This window comes from Pleurodeles waltl, chromosome 3_1, assembly GCF_031143425.1.
Source record: "Pleurodeles waltl isolate 20211129_DDA chromosome 3_1, aPleWal1.hap1.20221129, whole genome shotgun sequence".
Lineage (NCBI taxonomy): Eukaryota > Metazoa > Chordata > Amphibia > Caudata > Salamandridae > Pleurodeles > Pleurodeles waltl.
In genome coordinates this window covers 515,938,238-515,952,563 of record NC_090440.1, presented here as the reverse complement: position 1 = coordinate 515,952,563, position 14,326 = coordinate 515,938,238, and the positions used below count along the sequence as shown (strand labels likewise).

Sequence of the window (14,326 nt, the reverse complement as noted above, 5' to 3'; positions counted from 1 at the left end):
CGTTTGTGGTTTACCCATTTTATTGTATAACAGTACACATATTGTACATAGAGCAGGAGCTTGGTATTGATTGGGTTACACCGGAAGCCCAGGGTGTTCAGAGCCTAGTTGCTCTATATGTTCATGATCCACCTATTCCGTGAATTAATCCGTGCTGACAAATTGTTTTTTTTCCTGAAAACAAAAAGGTTTCTTTAAAAAAAAATTAAAAAAGCAATCAGCCGCTATCATGGGATATAACAGAGGCTAGTGATGATGGGAAGGGTGTTGAGATTTACATATGACAGTATTCTACTGGACAATAAGAAAATAATCATTTTGTTTGATAATAAAGAACCAGTTGCCTAATATACAGAAAACAAACCTTAGCTTTATGATCCAAAGCACGACCCATGCAGGTGTGCTGGAACCTCCCCAAGCTCTTTTCAGTGCAGTGACCAGCGAGTCAGAAATGATAAATACAGCATCACAACATGTATTAGTTTTGTTTCCTTTTAATTTCAATACATGAACACATTTCACTTTCAAACACCCTGTTATTGCATTGTCCCATGCTTTAAGGGTGAGTTAAGAGCCCCACTTAAACAGTTGGAGAAATTACCAGTTTTTTTATTTTTTATTATATGTATCATGGACAGAAGATTTCCCTTCTTGGAGAAAAAAAAGACTGCTTTCTTTCAACTTGCACATGACAGATCCGAAACTATTTGTAACTGAGTGTATGTAACATGTTATTCTGTCCTTAGGTTTTTCAGTTTCGGTACAGCTGAGAGCCAAAACCTCAGAAATCAAGTCTTGGGGGGAGCTTCTGCACTGGTGCACTACTGTGTTTTGCAACGAACCTTATGGAAGGACGGGGGAGGACCCCACTTATGTTGAGAGCCCACCTCTGACCACGCACAAGCATCCAGTTCCCAAGCAGTAAGAGCTCCATGGACCTCTACTTTGAGGTGTTTTTTAATTCGCTCTACTTTTCACAACAATAGAATTGTCGAGTCAGCATGAAATATCAAAGGGGAAAAGGGTTGGAATAGTTTTAAAATGTTCCAAAAATATCACGGTTGTACTGCAGGGCCCTGGGTTGCTGTAGAGCTGCTGTAACCGATTATCCCATATAAAAGAGATTAAGAAAGGAGATACATGGGCGCAAAAGCAATCGAGTGCGCATCATATTCACAAAGAAGGAACACGGTGGTTCTCAATTATACTTCAGTTTCTTCATTTAGTCCTTACAAACGCAGAGGGGTGGGACGCGGGTGAGTGATCCATGGCTCTGACGCTGCGGCCATGACAGCTAGATGAGAATCCCAGAGCACGTGAATGCAGAATATGCAGACCGGGGCGGCTCGAAGCAGGCGGTTTTCCTCAGTAGCTCTGGTGTCCGTAATCAACTCAGCAAGTCAAACGTCTGCAGACACAGGGTGGAGCAGCAGTATGCCACAAAACTGACAGTTGTTCGCCTAGGGAAAAAAGGAAAGAAAATCACAGTTGTCAGTGCACGATTAAGCTGAAAGGCCTTCGCCCACCGCAGAACGATTGTTCGGGACAATGAAAAGAGGAGGATTAGACGGGTTGGCGTGAGATCACATTTTTACTTTTAGCTTTGCTAGACAGGAACAGGTTGCCTTGTTGTTGATTTAACGCCGTGTGGATCGGGCACATGGGATTTGTGGCTCTAAGAGTTAGGTTTCGGTTGGCGGGTCTCACACCTTGACTCCATTACGTCCTGGATGCGAACCAACGGCAGCAGCTGCGCCCTGGTACATACTCTGATTATTAGTCTATACACAAGCGGGAATTGCAGCTCGAAAACCTTGACTGAACAATGATGCTACACAAAGCTCAAAGGGCCAGAACAACGGAGGGCAGCGGTAGATTTCTGCAGAGCACATGTACCAGAAAGCTAATATGCCAATCTGACTAAACAGTTTTAAGAGTTATTAGGCGCCAGATGTCAGGTTTGCCAAACACAGATGTAGTGTTTTGACGGAGAGATGTAGAACATGTAGCAGGAAGGCTTAAGGCCGCTTGTAGAAAGATTATTTTTAAGAGTTACTGTTTGATGTAGTAGGGCTCTTTTTAGTTGACAGGACGGCAACAGAAAAATAAGGAGGAGAGTTGTGAAGGGGGTTACTGGTCCTAAAATCCGAGGCGCCCAGCAGTCATACCCAGCTACAAACTAGCAGCTTAAGCTTGACAACCAGAGTAGCAGTAACACTGTGCATTTGGTGCCCGGTGCCATGGGCTAGGGAAGGGGTCTTCAAACTGGGGGGCCTCAAGTGATCCCAGGGGGGTCGACAGGCTCTGGCCAAAAGAAGCATTTCACAGATAACAGTGTTTTGTTTTAAGCAGAAACATGTTATTGCATTTTTAAAATGGCAACAGTACTTCCCTGCAATGTTTAAATATATCTAGTCTTATTTAAACCTTGCCATCTTTATAAACTATTTGTGAAACATTCTGAAGGGGGGCCCAGTGATTTTTATTTTTCAACTGAGGGGCGCGGCATTAAAAAGTTTGGAGACTTCTGGGCTAGGGGCATGATCCAGTGGTAGGCGCCACTCTTTTATGCTACCTATATAGTTCATCCAAGGCACTTGCAGTCTTGTTATCTTAGATGAGACAAACTAGGGTGTGGGTGGGCACTGGTAGTGTAAATAGATATCTGTTTCAGACTTAATGTGATTACAAAGAGTCTCTTTCAGCTAATGGCTGCCAGCCTGCCACCTGCTCAGGCACTACTAGTTTGCCTAACTGATAACTCATCAAGATGCCAGCTGACAGACTTTCAACTATACCCATTGCTACTGCACGGGACTTGATCTATCAGGCTAGGTGCCACCAACACCGTCAAAATGTTTACTGCAAAGGATTATAAAACCACGTTTTGTAGGAAAAATACTACATACTGTATGCCACTGTAACAACACTGAGAATTTTACTAGAAAAACTATGAAAGAAACAAACAGCTTGTTTAAATAAAAAGTTCCAAACTAGAGTGAAAATAAACGTAGGGTAGAAATGGCTTAAACAGGGCTGCTGATGCTCCAAGGCCTGGCGGACCCCCAAAGTGGCCTGAGAGGTCAAAGCCTCAGTGGACTGTTAAGGAATCCACATCAGTTTAACAGATGGTTAAGAGGTAAATAGCCATGATTATTGGCGGTAATTTGTTGGTTTCCAAACTGATCTATTTTTACCTTTTTGTCCAACAGGATAGCCCAATAAGCCTTTTTTGGCTCAAACACAATTAATTACATCCTAAAAATTATATAACTTTTTTCTACAAGATTCAATTCAAACTAATTATTCTGACAACATGATTTTCATTTAGAACTAAAACACAGGAGCTGGAGGGATGCTAGTGTGTATCTGTATGGGTCAGTTTAAGTGTACTGAACATTTGATAGTGAAACAGAAAGAAGTAGACATATCAGATCAAATGTTTGTTAATGTTAACGTACCGTACAATCTATATAGCAACCTAATGTCTTTAATGGATGTTGCTCATCCATTTAACTGGCACACAAAATGTTAAGGGGCTGTGCATGCAGACATCTAGTACTTTAGCTTTTTTAGCTAGGCTATCACACAATATGCGAAACGGATATTTCATCTGATAAAGAACGTCATGTCTTAACCAGCTGCTCAAGATTAAAAAGACAAATTGAGGAAATCTTTGTAGACATTACAATAAAACTACCAGAGATACTGAATACTTATGGATTTAGGGCACTTCGGGAAATCCAGGTTTGTGAGGTTGAGTGAATATATCCCTATCACGGAAGGATCATAATAGAAATCCTAAAATATGTACAACACCAAAAGAGCAATGCTCCCTACTCACTGATCAAATAACACAAAAAATATCATTGTAGTTAATGAGAGAAAGTAGCAAACATGCATCAGCAAAACTGTTGACTTTGCCATTGTTTGAAAAATCTCCGTATGAGGAAGTCACATTTACTAGAAACGCAAAGGGTTTAGAAAAGCATTTAGAAGAGATAAAGTCAAAAGAAAAGAAATAATAGTCAAACAAGGATAAAACGTGGCAGGAATTCTAGGACTAAAAGGAAGAAGAAATGAATGCACATAGGAAGACTACGAGGCATTTAAAAGACACGTGCGTAGCATCCACACATCACGGAACCAAACAGCAACGACATAAACAGGATGCATAAGAAAAGGATTAACTCACAGAAAGTAAGGAAGCAATGCTGCCCTGATGCACACTTAGAAAGGCATACCTAGAGTATTGTGTTACGCTCGGAAGGTCATACCTCCATAATGAAAAAAGACAATTACACAGACCAAAAGGTTAGAGAAATATTTTATTTATGAAATGTTCCTTTTTCTTGTTGTTCCATCTTTAAAAAAAACACCAATACGGGTCAAGTGACTGCTGCTAATAATGTATTGTTTCCTTGCATGCTGGAGTGTAAATACTTATGGCTTAAGTCTTTTGTTTCACTTCCATTTGAGGATGAGTATTTTTATATGCAGTAAAATCCCATTGTACATTTGTAAGTAATGCTCATGTTTTGGGCTATGTAAGTGGTTTTTTTTTAAGGAAGTGGGAGCTGCAGGCTGCTGGGCTTCATTCCTCTTTGTAAAATGAAGGTAATGAACACCGGGTATTCTGGTTATTGCACTCATTTGGGTCCGGTATATTTTTTTGAAAAACATTGGTAATAGAAGCTAATGAAAGGGAAGTGGTTGTTCGAATGTACTGAAAAGTTTCATTTAGTATCAGTTTTCCAGTAGAAAACTGGCCTCCTTATTTTATACCCCTAATTGGAGTAAAAGTGAAAAGGATGCGACCAAAAAGGTCGACAAAAAATGAATAAAATAATTAAGTTGTCAACAAAATAAAGTTTTTATTGGCTTCTTTTTTCCAATCAAAAAGTAGAGAACATAGGGTTCCTTCCAAACGTACTGTGCAACTTTTGGCAGCTGTCCTTTAAAGCTGCATTAAGTTTCGTTTTCATAAAGTCACAACACACTCTAGTAATGAAACCTAAGCTGAGTTTCTCACATCATGGGCCTCCAATGTTTATTAGTTTTGTGGTATTTTCTTTAAAAGTTTCTACAGGTACTGAAGAAACAGATGGCGACCAAAAATAGATGAGTCTAATCCCCTGGCACTGACTGAGAGCACCAGGGGATAGTAGTGGCAACAGCAGTAGGTTCTTTTGCTTCAAAGATCCTGCTTCTGAGTACTGACAAGAGTAGATGTGCTCCATCGCACTACAAGTTTGCACTCAGAACGCAACAGGTGTCCCAGGATCAACTGAGGACCAGTATCACAAGTTCCATAAATTCAAATGCTGAAAGAAGCCACAGACTGCGGCAAGGGCTGATTAGTCATATATATTATGGGGTTGGTGGGTTTCAGAGAAATAGAGGATTTGAGGTGACCGATTCATTTCAAGGAGCTAAACACATTGGAATAGCCTCAAAGGTGCTAAGGGGCAACTTCAAGGGTATGGAAGAAATGCGAAGTACATGTGTCATATGTTTGCTTGCAGAAGATCAAGGAATATGCTCTACGCTACTTCATAAAAGACCCCTTAAAATGTAATTTACCACCAAATAAATACACTGAGTAGAAAGAAATACATTGAAGGGGCAGTGTGCACCTTGTTCTGCAGATGTTTTAGAACTCTACTTTTTGACATGATCTTTTTGTTCAGTATTTTGGGAGCCTACTGCTGGACAGCTAAGTTCTAGAGTGTGCATTTCATGCCACAACCTTGCAGGAGATATTGCTGCAAAGTTCTCAAATTGCACTTCTGAAGATGTTTAAGACACACACACACACACCAAAATTGAACAAAACAAGGGGCATTACGTGGAATCTTGTGATTTTACAGAAGATAAAGGCAGAGAAATAAGCAAGACATTACTAATTTAGCCTTTCAAAACAGAAACAGTATCTTTCTAAGTTCAACAGTTAAAGAATAAAAACTTTTGGTTTGCAAAGTTTCATGCCCAGAACAAGGTAGGCAGATGAAAAACATGAAGCCTGGTAAGATTTCCGAGGTCATAGCAGATGTGGGAATGCTACAGTCCACCTACTAAACTGCTGCTAAACTACACCAACTGACTACAAACAAAACAGGCATTAGCAATGCCAGAGGGCAGAGCTACGAGCTTGGGAAGATGGTGGTCTCTAGTTAGAGCTCCTCTGTGACCTGCGCCCTTTAGATCAATAACATGCATCCCGACCAGTAAATGCAGCTATGACCTGCTGGGCGAAATGTGGCGGACTGGTGCGCAGGTGGAAAACACAGCGCCCTTATTCCTAACTTTCCTCTGAGACCACTTGTACTAGTGGTGATGCCCGCACTGCGGTAAGGTCTGCACTGAAGAATGCACCACTGGGGCTCCAGATTGAATCAACCACCACCAGCGATTGGGATGATCTACCCTTTCTCTTCACTCAGGTGACAGGAGCATGGAGTTGGAGTCAATACTTACCTGTGACTGACACCTGGGCTGCAACGGTGGTCCCTTCTTTCATCATTGTACTGTGACCAGATTATCCATGGCGGTAGAAGAGGACTGCAAAGGATGCTGGTGCAAAATGAGGACGCCAAACAATGAAGTATCTTCAATTCAGGTGAGTTTATTTTAACATGGAAAACCTTGGGGAGAGCGGCAGGCAGGCGAATGCTCCTGATGCTATCTAGCTTCTCTCTCCACTTGCGTCCTCAACCATTACAACAGACCAGAAGCGGCCGACTGCATGAACTCAGACAGCGTACTAGCCACCAGCAAGAACAGGCAAGCAGCTCGAGGCTGGCAAGACTTGCTGAGCTGCCAGACACCAACCATGACACACCTCCCTTTCCCACAAAAACAAAAGAACATAATGTATAATAAACCTTGTAACAATTTCGAAAGGCAACATGGAGTAAAAGTAAGTTACAACCAGAAATTTAAAACATAGAAAAATGTAAATTAACAATGTGATAAAAAAGACTAGACAACTTAACCCATCAGAGACCGCCTCAGTAATGAAAGAAACACTAGGGAGCTAAGTTAAAGTCTTTCATCAGTTGGGTGTGGTTCGTACACTTTCACTTGTGCCCAAAACTTGTTGGTTAAGAAGAGAAATGGGTTCTTATGACTGCTTCTGAAATGTTATTTCCAACACCCTTCGGATTTTTGTATTATTGACAACTCCTTTCCCAAATCCTTATTGGTAACAGGAGTAACAGGAATTTCACACGACCTTTCGTGACTAAACTAAGTATTTTAATACCTATAGTATCACCCATTTTATCATCAGTAAAATGAACGCTTTTTGAATAGTTGTACCTTGATCACATTTGCAGCTGTTTCCGTTTTACCAATTCATTCACTTGTACCATACAGGATTGATAATTGTATGAAATATTGTTTTTCTTGACCCAATGCGGTCCTGCCAAAGTGAAAGGAGTGCACCCCTTTAGTGCTTGAAAAGGAGAAAGCCCAATGCGGTTTTGCACGATGGATATTTAACATGTCTTGAACAGCCACTGTAGGGTGTAGATTGTTGGATAAGGCTAAACTTATTATTCTTTTACCAATAAGTCTATTTGCACGGTCCATAAGGCTATTGGGGTGATAAGGACTGTTGTGTATATGATAAATGCCTGTTTCACTAAGAAACTTAACCATAGTGTCAGAAGTAAATTGTACTCCATTGTCTGTAAACACATTTATTTCTTCAGAATTGCTTGACATGAGAAGATCCATTTTAGAAAAATAATCACAGAGTGTATGTTAGGTGCTCTTACAAACTCAATTTCAATCCATTTAGACCACTTATCAATGAGAACCAAAGCATATTTATCACTGCAAGATGAAAACAGACCTAGGAAATCCAGTGACGCCTTGTTCCAGGTATTCTCAGGCAAATCCACAGCTACCACAGGAGGAGTTCTAATAGATAAATGCTTATCTGCTCTGCAACATGTTTCACAATTCTTTACTTTTTGCTCAACATGAAAATCCATTTCAGGCCACGATTACGTTTCACATAAACTTTTTTGCAATGTCATTCCGAAATGCCCTAAGAGAACTAAATCTAATAATTTGCCTGTAAGAGAAAAAGGAGGAACTGTTTTTTATTCTCTGAAACAATTCCATAATTGAGGGAAGGTTCTGGATAAATATTTGCAAAACTCTTTAGATCACCTGCAAGATTTCTTTCTTTAGGCCAACCATCAATGCTAAATTTTGAAACCTTACACAACGTAGAGTCAGGTAACAGTGCTGCCATCCAATCAGATTTGGAAATGCTTGGCTGATTTTAAAAATCAAGCTTATATACATTGTTCAAAATGACTTTAACCATTCAAGCTTCATCCATGGTGGGAAATCGAGAAAGTAAATCCGCTCTTTTGTAACAGAAACCCGGCACATAAACTACCAAAAAATTGTATTCTAACAATTTTGTAGAAAGCCTACTAAGATCTGCAGTTAAAATGCATTCCCTGTAATAGATTTCTGAATGTTTGTATAGCCTAAGCACATTCTAATATTTCTTTTTCTATCACAGAATACGATCTGTCTGGAATCTTCAATAATTTAGAATCAAAAGCTACTACGGGGCCCACATTTCTGAACTTCTAAGTAGCTACACCTTCCAGACCTCTGCCATCTACAGGGACACAAACAGGACCCTGTTCACTTCTGCCTCTGAAGACTTAACTACAGAAGCAGCATCAATTGCTTCAAAAAGAGACAATCTTTCAAAGGCCAGTAACTTCTCCTGGATAGCCTTATTATGATATCTTACCACAGATTGGTCTTGTATAAGCTGCGCAGTAAAGTTTTCAAATTCACAGTTTGCTGCTAAAATTATTAACACTAACATAATATTCCACTGAATCATCCTGCTTTGGTTCTCTTGAAAATAACTTAACGGTCTGACAACAATACTCTGTTGTGCATCAAATCTCGTCTCTAATTTTAGGACAGCTTCTTGAAATTCATAAAGTTCTTCTCCTTGAGGTGGAGTACAAACAGGTAAATGATCAAAAATGTGTTGGCCTTCCCTACCAAGACTGTGCTCTGATAGTTTTCCTTTCCGCCCGAAAATGTTGTGCATCAATAGCACCAAGGTAGATGTTAAACAACCAATGCCAGTCTTTCCATTCAATGACCGGTTCACCAAGCAACTCTAAAAAAGGAGGAGGATGCATTGCTTGCATGATGTTAAATGAAAGGAAGAAAAATAAAGAAGACAAAAGAATAATATGGAAAATAACAACCCAAAAAGAGTAGAAGTATCACTACTTGGCTCAAGGCTCAGGTACAGTTTCAGAAGCAGCATTGTGAAGTAGTGCACAAATAAGACAACATTGGGCACCTTTTATAACAGATGAGCGATTATAAGGCATCCAGAAATCAAGTTCATTAGATTTATGTCTTCACATCACTGTTGCCCTCCTATCCTTGCAAAACAAAGGGAAATTACAGTACCTTGCATAGGAAAAATCTATTTTGTAGGATGTTCACGAAGTTATGTCCTTTGGTGTGAAACACAAAGAGAATGACAAAAGAAACTACTCGTAGCAGAAAGGGAGGGCGTGGGATTCCAGGCTCTGAGGCTGGCAGAATCGTCGCCAGATTGCAGCAAAATGAGGACTCCAAGCAATGAAGTATCTTCAATTCAGTTGAATTTATTTTAACATGGAAAACCTCGGGAAGAGCAGCAGGCAGGTGACCGCTCCTGATGCCATCTAGCATCTCTCTCCACTCGTGTTCTCAACTGTTACGAGATGCGGACAATGGTGTGAGCTCACAGACATCCCACAAACCACCGGCACAATCGTATGAACAGCTTCAGACAGGCAAAGCTTGCCAAGCTGCCACACGCCATGACAGATGCCATACTGGATATTATTTGTTTGCAAAACTGCAAGAGTGGAGGTGCTACTCTGGACTGGACCCTCTTTGATGAGCCACAATAACACATGCCCACTGGACTACTCGAAAGAGTCGCACACAGTTGGGCACACTGAGAGGGCACACAGACAGCCCATCTGTAGCACAGCTACCTTATTGAATAAGAGGAGTAGAAGCATCATACACCTGCAAGGACAGACACAGACTAGGTGGTGGGACGACCCTTTTGTGACGAGGTACCTAGTCTACTGGTTATATGATTCTCCCCTGAATGTTTCTTGCAGTCTCACATTTCCACCTGATCACTGATGCAGCACTCTTTTCGGTGAGTGGAGCACACATGTCGATGACCATCCCTGATTCCATTTTTCATTCATGACAAGCGGCTGTTACTCTCTGCCCTGGAACATAATACTATTCTTTTGTACTTTGGGGGCTTGGTCATCTTGGTGTGGAATGCTGATGCAGACATGCCGGCAATCCAGACGCGCTTCATCCCTGACTTCACCAAGTTTACCTTCATCCTGCCCTTAGAGTTCCAGAGAGCTCACAGACAAAATCACAGAGGTCGTTGAATGATGACAGACCCCACCAGCTTCTTGAGACAACAGCAAGAGCAACAAATTAAACAGGATGCCAAGAAACATGGCCCGTTTGAGCAAGGTTATTTGAGGATTATTATCACACATGGTTTTTCACAAGAAACACTCCAATGCAGGAAGAGATTCCTATCACTTCGCTCTTGGCTCAAGAAATGGAAGTTCGATATGGCCTACTGGATTCCACTATCATGCTAGTTACCCGACAAGACAACACAATGGAATACGATGTTCCAGGGGAGTTGGAAGGCTGGCTGGACTCTTTGGATGGTCCAGAGATTTACATTGCTCCACCTAGACACTGAATTGTAACTCCAGAATTTCAACTGTCGCTTGGAGGAGGGCACTCAGCACTGATTTGCAGGTGCAAAGTGCAAACGTGCAAGGAAACATTTACAACACAGTGCCAAATCATGTTCGCCACTGAAGCCCTCTCAGGGACAAAGCCACTGAGCATCTCCTACTCTGTAAAGTGGCGATTATGACTCTGGCATTCAGTTCTCCTCATAGCCTTTGTTACAAAACTGTACGTTAAACTATTTTCATAATGACTTGATTTCCAGTCACTGGGACTGAATCTTCTCTCCTACACCCTTCACAAAGGTGTTTATTTTCCAGCGGCATCCATGTCAAGCAAGATCTCTTTGAGGGCCATGCCTTCAGGCTGAGGTCATACTGCTAGTTTCCCCTTGTGTGCACAGAGTGAATGAGGACATCTTGGCGCCGGGGGGTGTCAATCAGACATTACACTCCATGGGATGCTGCTGGGTTACATGATTGTCCCACTCTTTGACTTTGCCACAGTCCTAAGTGGTCCACAGATACACTTGGGGATAATTTCCTTTTCCTCAAATACAGATCCACAGCTCTGCGATATTTGCCACAGTTTTCTGGGCGTGCTTGTAACCTTAGGCTCCCCTCACGTACGGTTATTTAGCATGTTTATTTCCATCTTCACTAATCGTCCCACTTTATTTCCTCTAGCACCGTCAGAGCGAGTGCCTCACACACAGCCTTAAAACCACCGTCCTAAATGAGAATGGAATGAACCATTTCCTTAAATAAATGGAAGGAAATACTGACGTAGTTGTACATGTTGCACCCAGACGTAGCACTCATCTAAAAGACATGTCCGTCGGATGTAGAAAGTCAGAAACTATGAAGAAAGTGGATAGATCTGGAATATCATTCCTCTATACAAACTCCCCATGAGCCCTCTTGTGTCCCCCTCAGACTATACAGGAAAGGGGGAGTGTTTATTCTGATACAGAAGAGTCTACCGATCAAACTGTTTGAACATTGGACTGACCCTGTTGGCTAATATGTTATAATCAAATTGTCCCTGAAGAACCACACCCTTTTAGTGGGATCCATATATTTCCCTGAGACACATAAGACAAACATGTTTAAAGCTATCTCCTGCATACTTCTACAACACCCACAAACAAACATTGTATGAGGCAGTGACTGGAATAGTCTCCCAAACCCACATTTAGATAAATCACAATTCTTTGCCTCATACCGCACACCTGACAGCAGCTTACTCTGTGATCTCCTGATGGATTTCTAATTCCACAACCCCTGGAGGTACATTTACATCTCTCCCCCTTGGGATGAGCTCCCGTATTGACTACTTTCTGAAGGCGCCATCTTTGAAGGAAAGCATAGTAGACTGCCATTATTCTGAATGGGCTAGCTGATCAGAATACGATTTCAATCTTGAGCTCACAAAACTCCTGTCGGGTCAGTGGTATTTAAATATGGCCTACTACTGGCAATCTTCAGAAGAATGCTAACTCGCAGCCATGCTGCACCCATACCTGGAAGAAAACAAGCATACCGTAGAGTCCGCACAGGTGGTGTGGGAGACGGAAAAAGCTTGTGAGAGGTGAAATTCTGAAGGAATCTGCCATCTGTAAAAGGAAGTGAGGGAAGCCTCAACCCGACTAGAAGCTCCAGTTAAAGTACTGCTGGATAGGTTCAACACAAGCCATGACCTGTCCATATTACACAACCTGATAGGAGCAAAACAAGAACTGAACCAGTTGTTCACATCCCAGGCTGAGGCGGCCTTCTTTTGTCGTAGGCAACAAAACTATGAGAGAGGGGAGAAGGCTCCTGGCTTTCCAACTTAGAAAGCAGAAAGCCCAGAGGACAAGACCCGCAATCATGAACAGCCTGCAACAGCTAGTGGTCCATCCCACCGACGTAGTAGATACGTACAGGGATCTTTATAAAAGGTTACATACAGGGGACACACACACACTGTGGGTTAGCTGAAGATTGTTTTCTCTCCCCCTCGCTATACCATAACTGACAAACGATCAACAGCACACCCTAGAGCAAGACATAACAGAGGACGAAATTCACCAGGTAATTAATGACTTCCCGTATAACAAAGTGCTGGGGCTGGATGGATATCTAGCAGGATTTTACTGACTCAATAAACACTTACTAGTACAGCTCCTGTGCAAACTGTTTCAAGAAATCTGCACTGGCTTGCCACCCCTCCGAGACATGAACACGGCCAAGATTACCTTGTTATTGAAACACAGTAAAAATCCCCTCAGACTGTGCCAGTTATCAGCTCTACTAAATACAGACATAAAATTCCTAGTAAAAGTGCTGGCCAACTGCCTTCAATGCTTTCTGCTCACTCTGAAACATTGGGACCAAGTGGGCTATACACCTCACCACACCTAAGAGCGCTGGCCCACAATCTATGGTTAGTGAAGGATGATGAGTTTGACAATTCTGCCCTCTCACTAGATGCAGAGAAGGCATTTGACAGGGTGGAATGGCTCTACCTATTAAGCATACCACGCAGCTTCGGATTAGGTGACTACTTTCTGCAACTTGTTAGGTGGCTATATATGCACCCCACAACAGTAGTGAGCTGCAAAGGACATTACTCAACGGAGTCTGAGATTGGTAGAGGGACAAGGAAGGGGGGAACACTCTCTCCTCTTCTGTTTGTCCGAGACTAGACTCACTGGTGATTGCCATATGGCAGAATCGCAGAATCAGGGAATAGAAGGAGTTTGCAGAATTGGGGAGAGGGATCAGGGTGGTGGCAGGGGTTGTAAATCTTCTACTATGCAGATGACATGGTAGTCACCGTTTCCAAACCTCAACAATCTTTCTGGTACCTTATGACCACGTTTTTGAACTTTTGGGTCTTCTTGGGCTACAAAATCCACTGAGGTTACTGTGTGGTGCTGCATCTCACACACTCAACAATAATGGAGGCTATCCTAGACCATCCTTTCCACTGTAAACAATAAAACATGAAATGATTGGGCATCTACATTAATACTGGGCTTACTAATATGACAGAAGACAACATTAATCCGCTGATCTCTAAGATCAAGGCAGACATGCAGCAATGGTTTGCACTCGACTTGTCGCTGTGGGGCAGAGCACAAATGTTTTAAAACAAAAGTAATGTATTGCTCGTAGTATTTATTTGCGATGCTGTCTTTACAATTCCCAAACAATATGATTAAGTAGTCATGGCCATCATGAAACCATTCATTTGGGCGGGGCGCATACCTAGACTTAATATTGATAAACTCTATGCTGCAACTAAGAGCCTGGGGATGGAGGGAGACTTCACCTCTCTCACATCGATCACTATTGGCTGGCGCTTCCACTAGCACTTCTGTGCTACAACTTCCTACACCTCCAGCTGTTCCCTGATGGGTCACAATAGAAAGACCACTGTGGGCAGGTGAATGTTCCCTATATCCACTATATACAGGTCATAAATGTCCACACCTGTCTAATAAAAATAATATGTAAAAACAATCATTTATACATAGAAATAGGGG

General features: G+C 41.9%; 1 protein-coding gene across 1 annotated transcript in view; it reads right to left on the bottom strand.

The window, feature by feature from the left end:
* Nucleotides 1–478: 478 nt before the first annotated feature.
* Nucleotides 479–14,326, bottom strand: part of LRRC28 (leucine rich repeat containing 28) — a 280,795-nt gene continuing 266,947 nt past the window's right edge. The window contains exon 10 of the mRNA XM_069222770.1: nucleotides 479–1,460. Coding sequence (XP_069078871.1) covers nucleotides 1,388–1,460 — 73 coding nt within the window. The 3' untranslated portion in view covers nucleotides 479–1,387. The remainder of the gene's footprint in view (nucleotides 1,461–14,326) is intronic.